The 17,995-nt window shown below is 48.1% G+C and overlaps 6 protein-coding genes across 6 annotated transcripts; 3 read left to right on the top strand and 3 right to left on the bottom strand.

Moving 5' to 3' along the window:
• Positions 1-795: 795 nt before the first annotated feature.
• On the top strand, positions 796-2,561 carry N7518_000526 (uncharacterized protein; the record flags this gene model as incomplete). Its single annotated transcript, XM_057181454.1, has 3 exons — positions 796-883; positions 957-1,282; positions 1,404-2,561. 3 exons carry the CDS (start codon positions 796-798, stop codon positions 2,559-2,561), a joined length of 1,572 nt encoding a protein of 523 aa, XP_057046804.1.
• A 1,703-nt stretch (positions 2,562-4,264) lies between these two features.
• N7518_000525 (uncharacterized protein) lies at positions 4,265-7,077 on the top strand (the record flags this gene model as incomplete). The annotated part of the gene is made up of 3 exons (XM_057181453.1): positions 4,265-4,306; positions 4,357-6,157; positions 6,212-7,077. 3 exons carry the CDS (start codon positions 4,265-4,267, stop codon positions 7,075-7,077), a joined length of 2,709 nt encoding a protein of 902 aa, XP_057046803.1.
• A 711-nt stretch (positions 7,078-7,788) lies between these two features.
• Positions 7,789-8,119, top strand: N7518_000524 (uncharacterized protein; the record flags this gene model as incomplete). The annotated part of the gene is made up of 2 exons (XM_057181452.1): positions 7,789-7,893; positions 8,015-8,119. The coding sequence occupies 2 exons, from the start codon at positions 7,789-7,791 to the stop codon at positions 8,117-8,119; spliced, it is 210 nt and encodes a 69-aa protein (XP_057046802.1).
• Positions 8,120-10,095: 1,976 nt separating this feature from the next.
• sho1 (osmosensor SHO1) lies at positions 10,096-11,078 on the bottom strand (the record flags this gene model as incomplete). The annotated part of the gene is made up of 3 exons (XM_057181451.1): positions 10,096-10,746; positions 10,804-10,959; positions 11,010-11,078. 3 exons carry the CDS (start codon positions 11,076-11,078, stop codon positions 10,096-10,098), a joined length of 876 nt encoding a protein of 291 aa, XP_057046801.1.
• Positions 11,079-13,684: 2,606 nt separating this feature from the next.
• N7518_000522 (putative nuclear distribution protein RO10) lies at positions 13,685-14,484 on the bottom strand (the record flags this gene model as incomplete). The annotated part of the gene is made up of 2 exons (XM_057181450.1): positions 13,685-14,091; positions 14,253-14,484. 2 exons carry the CDS (start codon positions 14,482-14,484, stop codon positions 13,685-13,687), a joined length of 639 nt encoding a protein of 212 aa, XP_057046800.1.
• A 294-nt stretch (positions 14,485-14,778) lies between these two features.
• Positions 14,779-17,512, bottom strand: N7518_000521 (ubiquitin-associated-like domain-containing protein; the record flags this gene model as incomplete). The annotated part of the gene is made up of 7 exons (XM_057181449.1): positions 14,779-15,153; positions 15,210-15,670; positions 15,726-16,955; positions 17,020-17,157; positions 17,214-17,250; positions 17,302-17,370; positions 17,426-17,512. 7 exons carry the CDS (start codon positions 17,510-17,512, stop codon positions 14,779-14,781), a joined length of 2,397 nt encoding a protein of 798 aa, XP_057046799.1.
• Positions 17,513-17,995: the final 483 nt, after the last annotated feature.

Below are 17,995 nucleotides of genomic sequence, written 5' to 3'. Positions count from 1 at the left end.
TGGTCAGTTTGGCTCGTTTGGCCAGACTATTTGTCAATCCTAATACTATGAGAGTTGTGGATTTTAAGTGGCTCACGGTCATATATCCTCATTTGTCACTTATTGTGTGGAAGGGGGTCTTGATTTGATATATCCCAAATCCCTACTTCATATTCCGGAGTACAACGTAATATATATTTGAAATGAAATACTCTACAACTTGTAAATTGAAGATTATTTCTCGGGTATGGAGTACGCTTATGAACAAGATATCAAATGTCTAAGTCGATTCAACTTGTCCTATAAAAAGTTAGTTTTTGGTGTCATCAGAACCAAAATACTTGCAGAGAAAGAGAAGTCAGGTCAATAAGGTAATACCGTTCTGACGTGCATATAACTACTTTAACTAATACTCCGTACCCCGTCTTGGAATTAATTAAATGCCGGTTTATCCATTGGGTAAATGGTTGATGCTTGGCGCTTATATAAGAGCTTCTTCCCCCCGGGGTGCCCGCAAGTCGAGATCTGAAACCATCCTATATTATTCCCTCCCCGGGAATTATACTCCCCTCGCATTGTATTGCCTCGTAAGTTAGACTATTCTGTGCTAGCGTGCTTTCCTTCACGCCCTTTCTTCCGCGCATATTCTCCGTGACCGTCTGACACTTGTCATGACGTAGGACTTTTGTGTCTTGCGATGGTTTCTTCCAAATCCCGAGTCCTTGGCTGGAGGAATCTTGGTGACCATCGGTCGGTTATGCAGTTTTGACCGTTCCATTGTGTCGACAAAGGAAATCTTTGTTTTCGCAGCTCGACATGTCTGAGAACGAGCGACGGTTAGTATCGACACTGACCAGGCCCGGCGCTGGCCCGCCGTTGGGCCCGTCTGACACGGATGCATCGGGTATGCCCCCCCTCGCCTTTACGAGCCAATCTCCCAACTCGCATGCACAACTCAACTAAAGCTTCTCATATAGCACCTTCTGCCTCTGGCCATGGCTCCCAAACTGCCAAACCCGGAAGGCGCCGACGCGCCGCTGAATCGACGAACACATCTCCCAAGAACCAACACTTCTACTTTGTCGATCAGAACTCGTCATCCAAAGAAAAGCGTGCTCATGTTATGCGCCACCATGTACAGGAAAAAAGGAAACAGCGCAAAATGTCGCATAGCACAACCCCCACAGAGCACATCCCAGATTATATCTCATATCCGGCGAAGAAAGAGGCAGAAACTGCTGAAAAGACTGGATTGGAGTCGCGCTCGACAGCTGCGCCAAACTTCCCCAATGGGGAAACTTCGGTACGGAATTCACTTTCCTCTAGTCAAGTACTTAGGCCACAGCCAAGGCTAGACAATCTAGGTGTCGGCTTAGCCTGCAAAGCATGATGGATCTAGATGCTAATGCCATGGTGTGTCACAGCTTCAAATTAGATTCTCAAATATGAAACCGCAACCTCATGCTCCTGCGCTACTACCCATTGGCTCGCCAATCACGATACTCGATGCCTCGCGAAGGGATCCGTTTTCTAGTCTCCCAATGGAATACGATAATAGCGATATTGAATTGGCTGACTATTGGAGGAACAAGTTGATGTACTGGTCCGGACAAAACCTTCACTTGAAAAACCAGATTTTCCGGACGGCCATGGGAAACCCTCTTTCATTCAAGGCAGTAGTTCTGTCATACTGCGCGCGGTGGAAAGCACAGCTGTACGGCATGTCCGACAGCACCGAAATCCAGCGCCATGTTGGTCAAGCCGCGAAAATCATTGATGACATTACCTCAGGCTCGGTGCTAGTCAGAGCGGATGATCTTGCAATGGCCTTGGGTGGAATGGCATTGCACGAAGGGCGCTTCGGGAGCAAGGAACTGGCCCAGATATATGTTAACCGCGCGGTCCAGGTCATGCGACCGCGAACAGGAAGCAACAGGCCCGTGGAGGTGTTTATCCACTACGTCCGATATCTGATGATGCCAGAAGGCCCCGATATTAGTTTTACCGAACAGCAATGGCTGCTCACTTTTTTGCGAGGAGCCGAAGACCTCATGCGGCAACACAGCTCCCCCGAATACCTCCTCGAAGCACCCCATAGACTCACGGCTTTCCAGATGGAAAGTCCTCTATTTTCCCTGCTGTCTAGTGGACCGCGGCCCTCCCAAGTGCCGCATGAATCTCGTGTATATGTGGTTCGCGATGCGCATACCCAAGAGGTCAGCCGAACGGCGGCCCTCATTTATATTACGGCCGCACTGTGGGATTTCCAGCATTCCCCCAATAAGACCGACCGGTTCCTTCGGTTTTTAAGTACCACAACAAAACAGCACCACCTCGATCGTGATCCAGCTTGCGAAACCCTTTTGTGGTTGCTGCTGGAGGAAGCGCATGATTCTGATTTACAAGACCCCGAACGCGGATGGTCCACTGGCGAGCTGGTCAAGGCGCACAAACGGCTACGGCCTGACCTCCAGTTCCAGTTCAACGAGATTCTCATGAGCTTCTTATCTTTTCAGACACCCATTCGCGGTGTCAATGCGTTTGAAGAGGAGCTTCGAAATAGTTTACATAATTCTCAATGACAAATTTTTATTACTGGGATTTGAGTCAACGCAGCTACTCTGTAGTTACAACTATGTCGACAATGGAATGTCTTGGCAGTACCCGAGTACCAGGATAAGCCTAAGTGTCATTGAGTTCACCGTAGTGGAGACCAAGGGGACCTTGGAAGCTCCGCTGTTTGCCCCGGTTCCAGTTTTCCAGACAATTTGATATTCTTCGTAGTATATGGATATATTACGTAGGAAAAAAAAAGTAGCTATGTTGTACACTTGGCAAAGAAAGATCGGGTAGCTGTGGTGACGCGATACGCCGACTATGCATTTGGTTAGCGTTGGGTGGATTTGCTGTGGAGATAGTTACCTCGGCGTTACGCATGCGCTCGGAACTCTCTACAACATACTAATTCATGAAGACCCACCGTGACTTTTGAGATCGATCGTGATGCAATTTGCTGGGCTGTGGCGTTGACACTACAACGTGGTGTATATCATTGCAGTATTGACTCAATGCGGGGCCCACGATTCTTATCGCAACTAATTCTCTCATTATGGGATGTATTATTATGGCGTAGGAAATGCCGCTTGTCTGTTATTTAGGGGCGCAGCGGAGGTTTCAAGTTGTGAGAATGTCAACCGATCTTAGGGCTCGCTAATTTCACCTACAACATGGTTACTAATTTCGACTTGCCAAGGGGTTTCATACAACTCTTGGCCCCACTGAACACAGATTCAGGTCAATAGGGGCCAATAGTGCAATCCACTATCCAGCCTTAGCGCTCTCTGTGGCGAAAAATCCCCATCTATACAAGAGTGATTGGATCCAGCGCAAATATGAAATGATCATTCGACGATCGCTTCATGGCTTATCGAATTGGCATGCAATGACACGACAGACCGTAATGATATTGATAGTCGAAAAGCAGAAAGAAAGAAAGCACTAACCAAGAACAACCTGCATGTTGCATCGTTTGGGACTCTTGATCTGCGGAGACACATTAATATTACTACGGAGTACATACCCCTGGATTCTCCAAGGGCAATAGATAAATTCCCTATGACCTTTTTCCATTTCCGAATATGTGCGACCGAGGATTCTGTACGGGGTACAGAGGGCGGAGTATTTCCAAGAAGTTTGTTTTATCCCACAGCATCCCTTACGCAGTTACATCCCTGTTGTCATGATCGCCATGTATGATTAGCTCATTTATCTTGAATAACTGTGGCTGTGGCTGGGGTTCTGTGGCGGACATCTCCGGTCCGAGGCTGGAAAAATTCAATCTCGGATTAAAAAAAGATTTTACGAGGTGCTTGGATCAAAGAATGGGTCATTGATTACGACGAGGGTCTCGACCATTGAGCGAAAAGTCTGGATTGCCCACTTGCCACCCATGCATTGACTGTCGCTAGATGTGAGATTAGGTTCGTTTGCTGGGAAAAAAACCAAGAAAAATCACGATTGAAAACACAAAATAGGAAAGTAGCCCAAATAACAAAAAACATAATCAAAGATTGTCCAATTACGTAGCCAGATCGCAGATCCTAGTCCTTCCCCTCCCTGCTGGCCATGGATCCCTGCTAAACTTTAAGCTTCTCTCGTTCTTTTCCCTCCTATCTTTCATTTTTCTTTCACACTTGGGGAAACCTTCCTCCCCTCGACACTTCACACCCGTGGATTCAAAGAGTGTTTTGGACATTTTGAATATACCTTTGCGAATACCTTCACAATGGCCCACGATGCCGTGCACTGGCTGGCCGCCAGGGATACGGTAAGCTCTGTCGAACACCTAGGTAGCCGGTCCTTTACTCACGATACTAGAGCGACGACCCGCAGGACACCACGCCGACACTATCTGGCCTGCTCACCACCCTAATCCCTGCTCTTGTCTCCTTCGTTGTGATGGTGTTGCTCTTCATCATCCTGCGCAAGAGCAATCGCAGAATGTACATGCCGCGAACCTACATTGGATACCTCCGTCCCTGGCAGCGCACCCCCGATTCTCCAACCGGATCCTGGAACTGGATCAAGGCGATGTACCAGTTACCCGATACCTACGTCTTGCAGCATCACTCGATGGACGCCTACCTCATGCTTCGCTTCCTCAAACTGTGCTCCGTGATGTTGTTCGTGGGCTGCTGTATCACTTTCCCGATCTTGTGGCCCGTCAATGCCACAGGCGGTGGTGGAAAGATCCAACTGAACCTTCTGAGCATCTCAAATATCGACGAGACTCGATACGGTCGTTACTATGCGCATTGCTTCCTCGCCTGGATCTATGTCTCCTTCATCTTCTTCATGATAACTCGCGAGCACCTATTTTATATTAACCTCCGCCAGGCGTACCTGTTCTCACCCGCCAACGCGAGCCGCATCTCGTCTCGCACCGTTTTGTTCACGGCCGTTACCCAGGACCTGTTGAACAAGGAAAAGCTTCGCACCATGTTTGGCCGCGACAAGGTCAAGAATGTCTGGATTGCAACTGATACCAAGGAGCTCGAGGAGAAGGTCAAGGACCGCGATGCTGCTGCGATGAAGCTCGAGGGTGCGGAGACCAAGCTCATTGTGCTTGCTAATAAGACGCGCAGCAAGGCCCTTAAGAAGAAAGGCTCGGCCGAGAACCCCGAGACTGACATTGGCGATGGCCAGTTTGATGATGAGTCTGGCTCCGTCGCTGCTCGTTGGGTGGAGGCTAAAAAACGACCCACACACCGTCTCACGATGCTTATTGGCAAGAAGGTCGACACTATCAATTGGGCGCGTTCGGAAATCGAGCGTCTCTCTCCCGAAATCGAGGAGTTGCAGGCCCAGCACCGTGCTGGAGAAACCAAGCTGGTCTCCTCCGTTTTTGTCGAGTTCTACCATCAGTCTGATGCTCAGTCTTCCTTCCAGTCTGTGGCCCACAACCTCCCCCTGCACATGAGCCCTCGTTACATTGGTTTAGACCCTACTCAGGTTATCTGGTCCAACCTGCGCATCAAGTGGTGGGAACGCCTCGGTCGCTACGCTGCCACCATGGGTTTTGTCTGTGCTATGATCATCTTTTGGGCTATCCCTACTGCAGTTGTTGGTGCCATCTCCAACATTGACTCTTTGACCAAGATCGTTCCTTTCCTGAAGTTCATTGACAGCGTTCCATCATGGATTAAGGGTGTTATTACCGGTCTCTTGCCCACTGTCATGATGGCTGTCCTTCTGGCGCTGGTGCCCATCATCCTTCGTCTGATGGCTAAGTTCGGTGGTGCTCCTAGTCTACCAGCCGTTGAACTGACCGTCCAAAACTGGTTCTTCGCTTTCCAAGTCGTTCAGGTCTTCCTAGTGGTGACCGTTGCCTCATCGGCCACCAGTGTCGTCAGTAGTATCATTGACAATCCCTCCTCGGCCGCCTCGCTGCTAGCCCAGAAGATCCCCACCGCGTCCAACTTCTACATCTCATATATCATTCTACAAGGATTGTCTTTCAGCGCTGGTGCTCTTCTTCAGATTGTCGGCCTGATTCTTGGCAAGATCCTTGGCAGATTACTGGATAGCACCCCTCGCAAGATGTACACTCGTTGGTCAAGCTTGGCTGGTCTCGGATGGGGCACTGTCTATCCTGCATTCACATTGTTGACTGTTGTCGGTATGTTACACAAGTGATCGATTTATTTGTTTATGACACTAACTTTTCTCATAGCGATCGTCTACTCTTGCATTGCACCGCTTGTCATGGGCTTCGGTACCATTGGTCTATACCTCTTCTATTTCGCCTACCGGTACAACCTGTTGTACGTGTCGAACTCAACCATCGACACCCAGGGTAGATGCTACACCCGTGCTCTGCAGCAGCTCACTGTCGGCTGCTACCTGTCCATGGTTTGCCTGATTGGTCTGTTCGCCATTGGCACCGGTGCCAACACGATGGCTCTCGGTCCCCTGATCCTGATGATCATCTTCTTGATCTTCGTCATCCTATACCATCTCTCTATGAACAGCGCTATGGAGCCCCTACTAAACTTCCTGCCCAAGAACCTCGAGGCAGAGGAGGAGGGTCTGCTCGCCGCTGAGAAGGCCAACATCAGTACCCTGAACGAGAATTCCAAGACCGATGACAGGTCCGGTCCCGGTGGCTCCATCTCGGCCTCCCGTGACAGTGGCGTCGCCAACGTAGAAAACAGCCTCGGCAGCGTCGACTCCGCCGAGAAGGGTCTCACCGAGAAGTCGCCGCCAGCGCCCAAGCCGAACTTTTTGATCAAGTTCCTGCGTCCGGACCTGTACCATAACTACCACCAGCTGCGCAAGCTGGTTCCCAGCTCCTCAGAAATCCCTACTTACCCTGCCGAGATCGAGCGTGACGCCTACTGCCACCCGGCCGTCAGCTCGCACCCCCCTCTTCTCTGGATTCCCCGCGACCCCCTCGGAGTCAGCGCCCAAGAAGTCGCTCACACTTCTCGTGTCATTCCCATCACGGACGAGGATGCCTATCTCGATGAGAACTGCAAGATCCAATGGAACGAGGAGAAGGGCGAGCCCCCCATCTACGAGGAGAAGGTTACCTACTAAGCGCCCTCTCTACTTGCGCGATCTCGATCTAGTTCTCTATTCGAGTGTCTAGTCGATGCTCTGTCTCACCGGCCGGCGAATGCAACGTGTTCATATATCCCTTGTATACAGACATGCCATCGCCGACCTGGTTTATTCTGTGATACCCGGCCGGCTAGTCCACCTGACTGTCTGGCTATAACCCGGCCATTTTGTTATATTTGTCAATCTAAGATTGGTCTTGAGCTTATGTAACTCCCGGACCTTTCTTTTTTCTTTTCTATAATCTCTAAAGTAATCAATTTCCACTTCGCATGTCGATAATCTATGTTTTGAGAAGGTTAGCCATGGAATTGGAAATCTTGACCATCCTCCACGATTCTTTTTTTTGGATTATTTATTGCATGGTTTTTAGCTGGCCACTTTTGGTCATGGCTGCAAATGATAAGGTCGATTATCCATCTTTTTCTCTTGACTTCTGCGCAATCCCTTACTCTATGTCCAAGTATATATTTCTAGAGGGCCGTAAAAAGGAAAGCCGAGAGAGGATAGGAAAATCCAGAATTCTGCCAATCAATGACTGAACCTCAGAAATGAAGGAGAACACATGGATCTTACAAGGTATGGCTTATGTACCTAGAAGATCCACAAACCTTGGAAAGTGTATATTCTTCTTTATCTGCATGTCTACACACCGGAGTCATAGCAAACCAAAGTCTTCTATTTTGAGCAATGCGGTCATTGCGCGATCCGATAGCAGTTCGTCGAACTCTCCCAGTTCCTATCTCAGTTGTTTGGATGAAATGTGCTATGAGCTTTACCTTGTTGGGCTACAGCGTATGTCTTCGCGGCGCCTTTTGGTCACACCCATCGGTCCAGATCCAATGATACCGTTGGCTGGCTAAGTGGCCGGTGTGAGAAGGGGTTCTCACCCGATTCTCACCCTATTCTCACCCAGTTCTCACTCAGTTCTCACCTTGCTGGCCCCGTCGTTGCTGCTGCGATGCGGTCCGGTACCTCCGCTAGATGGGGCGGGCCACCGTCGGGCACCGATAATTGGTAGATTCGCAGCCCCTAAAACAGTTCAAGGCAGTTGCGGATGAGCTCGAAGCACAACAATGCCCGCAGAAGGCTCGGCTTGATGCCATAAAGCAGTGCACCACACTCGAAACAATGTCGTGCTCGCTGCCTCGCGGCGCTCGGTGTATGAGAGTATAGGGGCACCTGTCACCACCCCGTTCTGCAACGATGCTCTCTGGGTACATTGAAGAACTCTGACTGGATGGTTTAGAAACGCCAACCTTACAAACGAGGGAAGGACAATCGTCTGCGGCCGAATCGACGCGGGTATCGTATGGACCGAATGCCCAATCTAGCTCCTTACTAGATACAACTCTGGGAGTTCGTTCCGTGCCTTAGTCGGTGAAATCTCCTGTTTGTAAGAACAAGCCCATAGAATTGAGGCGGAGAACGATAGTACGGAAATTTCCGATTATACGTTCATATAGCGGACTCGGCGTGCGCGACTGTGGTTCGAACACCTGGAAAAGTTCAAGGTCTGTTTCGATCTGGGGTAAAGAGACGTTGCGGAATTTTATGAGCCCAGATATTGCGATGGTCGGGGGTATGCGCGTCGATATCATCTAGGGAGCGCGGGCGAAGTGTTCTTGCGTTGGGGGGCACGATAAGATCGTTCGACTCTCTTAGAAACGGCTGGTAAGATGCTTGGGATAGGAGTATAGCTGCAGTGGTCCTTAAGCCTCCTATCGTGCCTGCTGTATTTTGTGGTCTATGCGTTGTGAAGTTGATGTATGGACGCAGGTAGACGTTGTCGGTAGCTACAATGTAGTTAATTGATAACCTTGGGCATGTAACTATTGTTTAAGATTATAGAAGTATCTGACTGCGCATAAACCAGGCAAGATGGAAAAAGGAAGAATATAACATTCCTATCTAACTAGGTAGTAGTATAAGATATTTTAGATACCCTTTCAGGTATCTTTTCAAAGATCTTTTCAAATTGTCCCTTAAGATGCCTATAAATGTCTATTTAGAATAATCAGCGGCATACTGATGCACAATTCCTATAAAACGGCTTTTTCATACATGATACCAATATGATAGACACAGCCAGCACATCTTATGGAAAAGTCAAGACCTAGACTACCCGTTTTGATCGAAGCAATCATGATCCTGGTTTCATCGTCGGTTCAGGAATTCTTTAGATGAATCTCTCGTGACCTATTGGCCATTCAACCTTTCATCCGATGATGTGGAAGTTAAGCTTCGCTGGTTTTGCCTTGAAAACTTACCCAGTTGAGGTGTATCGGGGTCATCATAGATTCCATAAGTGCAGCCTCTTGATGGGCAATTTGCAACCACGGCACCATCGAGCGACCTCAGTGTTCTCGTCTTCGTCGCCGAGTGCGTCGAAACATTCTTCACAATAAGGTGTTGACAGTCCGTGATAATAGCCCGTCGCTTGACTCGTGGGGAAGAGGCGTGTTAGAATTTAAATGCCCCACAGGTGTATTACGTAGACACGTACGTACATCTATGATAGTCCATACTAGTGTAGAGCACAATTTAGTGAATTGCACTGTTCTAAAGTCAAGACATCGCTATCCTAACATATAGATACCATCTCACATGTTTATTTTTCTCCCATGTAGAAAAATAAGTCTTTCATCAAGATCAACAGATCCTGATTCTAAACCTGATTCCATCATGACAATGGAGAATAGTACCTCGACCATGAAGGAGCATAAGAAAAAGAGGCGGGATAACCACCCGCTAGAGCAAAAACCAAGGAAATCACAAATCAAAAAAAAAAAAACGTACCAAGAAGAGAAAAGACATGCAACACAAAACAGAAGGAGGCCATCAAGACATCACGTTAAAGGAACCAAAAAAATTCACACACATCGAGGTTGGATCCGAAGGGTATCAAGGGGAAGGGAAACACATTTTGCGACAGGACGAATGGCAAGAAATCGGACAAAAAAAGAACAAACAGACATCATGCATACGGACGAAAGATCACAGAAGGATCAAATAGTTCGAGGGCGCAATGCCTGTATCTCCATTTTGCTTCCGAGCCTGCCACCATCGGCCGCTCACATCAGATACTTCCAAGATCTCGTGCTTGGCGAAGCTGATTTCATTGGCGTCTTCCGGGTTGGCGTCATATGAGTAGATAGCCTTGGCGCGGTAGGGGTAGTCTGTTGGCTGAGGCACTTCGCCCACTTCTTGCTCGCCGTTACCGGGAGTCTGAGGGTTGGGGGTACCGAATCGAGGCGCAGAGGAGGTTCGTTCGGCGCCGGGCGCACCGCCAGGGTACCCGGAGACAGGGGACGAGGTCTCGAAGCCGCCGAGTTGGGCGGAGGTGTACATCTGCGGGGTATTGCTGGTTGCCATGGTATCTGGGCGGGCGCCGAATGCGCTGGACATGGGGCGACTACCGCGGTAGGAGGGCTCGGCGGGCTGTTCCTTGTTCAGGGCGAAGGAGTCGATGAAGCCGCGGTGAGTGGCCTGCGGTGTGGAGCCGAAGTAGAAGATCCAGACGATTATCATCATGGAAAGCAGGATGAAGCCTGCGCCAGCGGCTTGCATGGATGGTTGGTTTCCGTAGATCAGGTTGTTTGCGCTCGTAGATGTTAGGACGAGGCCACAGGCGAGGTAACCGACGATCTGGAGATATTGTCAGTACTGGAGGCTCGTGATATCTGTATTCAAGAGTCATCATACCGCCATGCCATAAACGTGGCCTGTGTCCGTGGCAAAGGTCGTGACGAGGCCCACAATAACACAGAACATGTATGAGATGGCCCACCATGAGTAGTTAGGATATTCGGTTTTCAAATCGGCGATGATAGATGCGATGAGAGCAATAAGCCATGCCAGCTAGAACTGTATGTTAGTCAATGTCGGGTCATAGAGAAAGTCGAACGAACAATTGAAATCGAGACGGTCATGAGCGCGAACGGATCGCCTAGGATGTTGCTAGGCCGGAATTTGCCCATTTTGGCGGATTTATTGGATTGGGCTTGTGTAAAGGGAATTGATATGAGACGGGCGAAGAAAAAGAGGGAATGGCGATGAGCGACGTGCTTTGTATATAAGAGTTGTTGCTGATTGTTGGGTCCTAAACGAGGCGGACGGGAAGGAGTGACTGTGGTTAGTTAGTGTGGGAACGACAGGCGTGATTGCATGAGATGTGGCAATGAATTATGAATGCGACAGATTATAAAGGAAGCCCGACATTATATGGAGTAGGCAGATATAGGATTAAAGTACCTTGAAACCGAAGTGGATTCAGAGACAATCCGTGGGGATGAAGAGGTTGGGAACCGAAAGAAGAAGGGACCCCTTACAGAGAGGCAAAACCAGCACCAGGCTGGGATAAAATGAAAGAAATGAGAGAGAGAATCAATGAAGATAAAAGAGTGGATAAGATTGAAGGTTGAAAGAGAGGAGAGAGAGGAGAATGATGGAAAAGGAGGAAAAGTGGCAGATACGCTGTGGAGTCCGGGTCCCCCCTGGAAATCGACGGTCTCGATTCTTGAAATTAAGGAAATTAAGAAATTTCAAGGGAACAAGTTGACTTGGCGGGATTATAATCTTATAAGGTACATGACAATTACCTTGACCGTTTGAATCACTTTATCTCTTTTGAATCATCGCTAAATATAAAACAATGAAAATAGACTTGATCTGGTACAAATCTATAAATATCCAATATCTTAGTCACCTCCGCTTTGTGCACGGCCATGCTATGACTTTTATGACTATAATTCGGGACACCTAAAGTGTCAGAAATATTTCGTAAGTCCCTGTAAGAATTGCCCGGACCATTTTGGTTTCTATACTTATGAAATTTCGAATACTATACTCCGTACATACATACCGAGTCCGCGTTGATCGCATCTGAGCAGCACGTGTTAGACATATGGATGATTATACTGTCTAATCTATACCTACACCAAATCTATAGATGTCTGCCCGTAGTACATAACAGATAATAAGTATACTGTAAGGAGTGTGTTGTTGGTACCACACTCGCGTTCTTTTCCGAATCGGGACAAACCTTAAGAATGAATACCAAATCCAAAGGATCATAACTATCAAATACTACCCTAAAAGTCGCGAGCTTACGACAAATTCTTGCTCAGCCTAGATGAACCATGGATCCTAGATAAAATAGAGTCCATTGCATCAATAACAAATAGGTTTAAGGTAGAAAAGAGGCTTAAAAGTTTATCCAGGGCCCAGGGGACAAACCCTAAGACTCTTAAGAGTTGCTCGTGATCCAAGGCTCATTTTGTCGTTAAGAAGCCACGTCTGCATACCTTGAAACCATATCTACACAGTACTGATGGATTATGTTCCTCGCTCATGATCCCACAGATCTATTAAGACAGCAGTATCGTCCTCAGGTCCTAGAATTACTATGTTTGCTATTATGCCAATTAAAGAAGGATGTAGCCTCTGGTAGCGGACGATATGGTGAGACAATTGACAAATTAGAGTTCTCTTCCGATTAGACACATTAGACGCAATTTGGAGGCCAGCACAATGTTATTAATGCCTTGTAAAGTCTGAAAACAACATTTGAAGAGCAAAAATAGAAGAAAAAAATAAGTGAGGCTGACCCGTCTCGACCAGATAACCTTGCGAACTGGAGTCGCACGCGCTACCAATTGCGCCACAGCCCCAAGTTGGTGAAGATTTGCCCTATATTTGGCACCATGAGAGTCAAGTACGTATCTGACTTTTTCTCACTGAAAAAAAAAAGGAAAAAAGGAGACCATAGACATTCACAATAATGATAAGTTTGCAGTATGCAGTTAATAGTGAATAACAAGAGTAGATGAGTAGATGAGATATACTCCGCAATTATTATAAAAAAATTGGTACTATAGTGAAAAAAAGAAAAAAAAGAAGATGAGGCTGACCCGTCTCGACCAGATAACCTTGCGAACTGGAGTCGCACGCGCTACCAATTGCGCCACAGCCCCAAATTGGTGACATATTTGCCGCGCTGTGGCTTTATGAGCATTGGCTCACTTAACTGGATTTAGGCATGTATGATTCTGCGTATATACTTCAGCGCTAATGACTTGTTCGTGTTAGCCAACCAATGCACAGCATCATAACATTGATATACATAGGCAACCCAATATCATTGCTAACAAGTCACCAGTCAATATACATACCTTTTCTGCATCACCAACCACAGTTTGCGGGGGAAGAATCCGGGGTAGATTATCACATTCCAATTGAAGTATGGAATGAAGGATATGATATACATGAACAAGTTTTACATGTGATCTAAGCTTTACATATGCCAACTCGGCTTGGCGGAGCTGGATATCATATTCCCTCGTATCCGCAGATGTACTTGAATATCAACGCACATACCTATGTACGTGTATTTTGTAGATTGATTAATCCCTCTATTTTAAACTTGGAAATATCCCATCTGCGCTATTCAAGATAAAAGCACGGTACGCCAAAATCAGAGGTATCATAGCAAAAAGCAGACAACCGAAACAACCAGAGGCATCACACTCCTCCAGCTCCTCTCCAGAATAACACCCGAAACAAGCCAGTTCGACAAGATTCGCCTCTAAATTTCCTCCTCCCTGCCCTGCCTAACAACCTCTTTCCTCCTAACCTCCCTCTCAACATCCTCAAGTCTCCCCTCCCATTCAGCCCAGCACTCCCCACTCCCAACGAGCCCAACCTCATACCAGCGCTGCAGCACGCGCGCTGTGCGCACCCGCAGCTCCGAGATCTCAGCAGCCTGCTCACTCTGTGTCTGCGCGAGCCTGTCTAACTGTGGCTGTAGGTCGATTAGTGCTGCGGAGCTCTGCGCGTCCGGCACGGGGAGGTCATTTAGCGATGTAAGGCGCGAGGCGGTTTCGGGGAAGGCGGTGGCGTAGGAGAGGACTATTGAGGCTAGAATTTGGTTTGTGAGGCCTTCGGGGATTTGGTGAGGTGGTGTTGTTTGGAAGAGATCTGGGTTGCGGTCGTCTAGGTGGTTTGTGTTAGTATGAATTGGATGGTTTGGAGTGGATATTTCAGAATCCATTATCCAGGTATCAGAAATGCAATTCAACTAGCGAGAGGGTATGAGATGAGGGGACGGTGTAGTGGTGAAGCGCGTGTAAATAACATTAACACTGGTCACATACGGAGTTGTAGAACGTCTCGTACGGCTGGGACCCTTCGACTAAGCCGTTCTAATTCTGATTCTAGCCGTACGAGTCGGCGGGAGACTGTCTCGTCGAGAGATGCGGGCTTTTCGGGCGTGGTAGGGACGCCGGTCCAGTCTGTGGCGCCGGTGAGGAGGTAGGCGAGGCGGCGTAGGCGCGCTTCGAGGAGTTCGATGGTGGCTCCGGCCAGTGCATCACTTTCGAGGGCCATGGCCTATGGAGATCAAAGATCAATTTGGGGAATTGTGAGGGGAATTAACAGAGAAAGGGTGCCTTAAGCTTGGTGAGGTGCAAACATGGCAAAATGTGGGGACAAGCTTATCAGCCGTAGAAACCTCCTGAGGTCGATGTAGACTTTTGTATGCAAGACTATGTCTTTTTAATATGGGTTTCTTCACACGAGACCGATACTTAGGAGTTGAGGGTTTATTACAATCTGATATTTGACATATCTCAAGCTTGACATTGCTCTACAGTATCTACACATTCATCACTCAATCACTCATTATTCATGTGCTTCCTTCTCCGCATGCTTAAGATGATTTGCCATTTCCTCATCATCAGCACTGTTCCACGCTAAATCCACTTGCGAGGCAGTGGACGCCGTGGAGTTATTTGCAGTGGCAGGATGGCCCAAGAGACTCGCTCCATCCTTCTCCTGCATCTCTTGGCTGGGCTTTGGCTCGTCGTCGAACGCGGAGACCTCGTAGTCAAAAACATTCACCTTTGTGGACTTCTCTGACATTTCAGGCTGCTGTTCTTTGGGCTGAGTTTCCACGTTGTTCGGCTCCGCCCAGGGATCTTCCTGGTCACTAAAGATTATGGTAGGGGTATTCTCGAATTCGCCCCCAAAAGCATCATTGTCCCTGTTCACGAAGCCCTTTTTTCGGTTAGCCGGGGACCGCATAACGATCTGATAACACTAGTGCATCTTACCTGAAGCTGTGACGGCGCAGGATCCACTTTTGAATTCACTGCATTCTCGCTCGCATAAACAAGTAAGACAGAACTCCACTCTTCACGAGCGGCTTGGAGGACTTCAATCTCCTGAACTTTCCGAACAGTGTAGCCAACAACCTCGCTATCCTGTGTAGCTGCAGTGTTGCCTTGGGCCTTTCGTTTCTCGGCTTGTCGGGTTTTTCCATCTTCCCCTGAGAAGCTGATACGCCACCACTGGTAGTCATTGTTGTTTTCGGTCTCCGAGTCCATATCCATCAAGTGTCCCGGAGTAGTCGTTCTAGGACTTGATAAAACATAAGTCACATGCGGTTCAGTGCATACACCTTGGAGTGTATACTTGTGGAAAGGAGGCTCGGAAGGTGATTTGGGAGGTTCGATGAGTGTCTTTGATATCTCACGAAGAGACTCCATGGCACTCTGCTTTCTAATTTCCAGTTCTGTGCTCGTATGATTAGCCAACAGTATGAGCACGGCAGAAACGGCTATCTTCACCTTTTAGTTTAGCTTCTATGTTCGTAGCGATTGCTCTCAATTCCTCTGCAACTCGCATTGTCTCTGCACCTGCCGCTCCTGAATCAGACTGATCAGACTCACCCACTTGCTCGGGTGTAACCACTGGCACCGCCTGGGCAGCTTGTTCGAGGAGTTCCGTGATCGTCGAGTTGCCCACGGGATCCCGTGGAATTGTATAGCGATGTATGAGTTGTTCGAGTTTCAACACATCTCCCTGTATCTGTTGTCGTTTTGCACGAAATTCACGGGAGAGATCTCGGCAGCTGCTAAGATATCGATCTGGGTAGAACACAGAGTGAATATCCACACCAACAGCGTTTGGTTTTTGAAGAGCATCAAGTCTAATGACTAGCACGTCTGCTAAGTGTTCAAGCCATGTGTCATCAAACTCCTTCCCCGGTCTGTCAGACCATAAAGCTGAATCCAAAACGTCATAGAGCGTTTGATCATTGTCCTGCTCAACAGGAGGCTCAAAAGTGAAGAGTTCCCTGGTGATGGGCTCAACAAACTCGTCGAAAGTTTCTCTCTTGAATGCATAGGTCGTGAATATGGTTGTCAGTGGATTTTCAGGATCTGCCTGAATGGCTGCACCATGCCACGCTTCCAAAAACCTGGTGACAATCTCCTCCGAATCAGCCGATAAGGATGACATGCTATTGATTTTTGCTAAGCTGTCGCTGCTGCCAAAAGCACGTTTCGTGGTATCCATAAAAGCCATCAAGCGCTGGGTCTCATGAACGATATCATCCCAGTCGCTATCCCCGGTCTTACCATCATTCACCGTGACAATCTTCGGCAGGTTAATCGGTTGCCCGTTCCACCACTGCGGCTCATGGCCGTAGTCAAACAGTGGTTTATTCCGTAAGAGCAATGCTTCTCGCGCGAGGGGAATACTATGGAGAATCGTCAAGAGTCCTCCTAGGTAAAGGCCGTCGGTGTTGGGGCGGATGAACGCAGGCTCGCCCTCCACTCTTTTGCGGTCTTCCGGATCTGGGCTAATCATGACTTCTTCGGAGGATGTGTTGAATAGGGTCATCGCCCAAGCACCTTCCTCGTAGTGATCCCGAGTTGCTTTGTTGAACTGCGGCTGTCTATGCGACGTCACCCCGGTTTCCTGCTGCCCCATGTCCGAATTCAATGACATAGCAACTGCCTGCTGTAATTCTTTTTCTTCGCGTTCTGCCAGACTGAGCCCATGTCCGGAACCTTCTATATGGTCAAGTAACCGCAAATTAGTACACCTTTTGCAGTTGAAGCGTAAAGACTGTGATACCTTTCGGAGCGATCACGACAGAATCTTGATACCCAGCGTTTTGTTCCGAGTCACGTATGTCTACTCTGGAAGGAGGACGAGTGGGCGGTGCCGTCGGTGGCATTGGTGGCGCATTGTCTTGTTGAGCAAAATCCCATGCTGAGGCGGGGTATGTTAATTCCCAAACCGAAGTCGCATAAGGGAGGTTATCTTACAAGAGCCTCCGTTGTCATTCCAGTAACTAGTTATTGGCTTGGCGGTGTCAGATCATAGCCAGGAGTTGCTGCGCGTCGCCAAGTTTACCTGTAGCTGAGACCCTGTCGGATCTTCGAAGTACGCGTTGATCGCTTTCTGTGAGTCGAGATTGTTTGCCTGTACGCGATAGAATTAGCTCGATTTACTTATCATCCCGATGGCAGTCCTCTACCTTCAAGAAGGCGATGGCTTGCTCGCGTGTGGTGCTTGTGAAGCTGACGAAGCTGGTGATAGCTTCCTCGGTCGGTTCGGAGGCCATGTTGTTGTTGTCTAGTTCTGCGCTGAAGCTAGATACCGATAGAATAATGAATGAGCATGAGAGGGACACAAAAAGCAAATAGAACAAAGCAAATGGGGGCAGAAGAGTTGGGGAAGAGAAAGACAAAGTGTCGCAACTGAGCTTCCCCACCACATGACGCCAAGCATCATTCCGCTATTTGCGTCTCTTTGTACTTCTCCTAGTCCTCCCTCTGCCTCGATTCTTCACTTCTTTGAGCCTAAAATATACACGATTAAACATTCTCGAACATTTCTTTCATTTCATAGCCTGTTCCAAGTTTATCAAGGCCCATTGGTCGGACTAGTTCACGTTCACAATGGATATATATATTTTTCGAGAACTGATTGTCTCCCTTTCAAGTCTTTGAACGGCCTACTCTGGGTCTTTCACCACAATAATATTTATGGTTGAAACAAAGCAATGCATTAGTACAATAGCTCTTGGGCTGTCGGTCCGAGTGGA

The sequence above is a fragment of the Penicillium psychrosexuale genome, assembly GCF_028828465.1.
Source record: "Penicillium psychrosexuale strain IBT 29551 chromosome Unknown utg000001l, whole genome shotgun sequence".
Lineage (NCBI taxonomy): Eukaryota > Fungi > Ascomycota > Eurotiomycetes > Eurotiales > Aspergillaceae > Penicillium > Penicillium psychrosexuale.
Note: the sequence above shows the minus strand (reverse complement) of the source record. Positions and strands in the feature narration are given on the sequence as shown.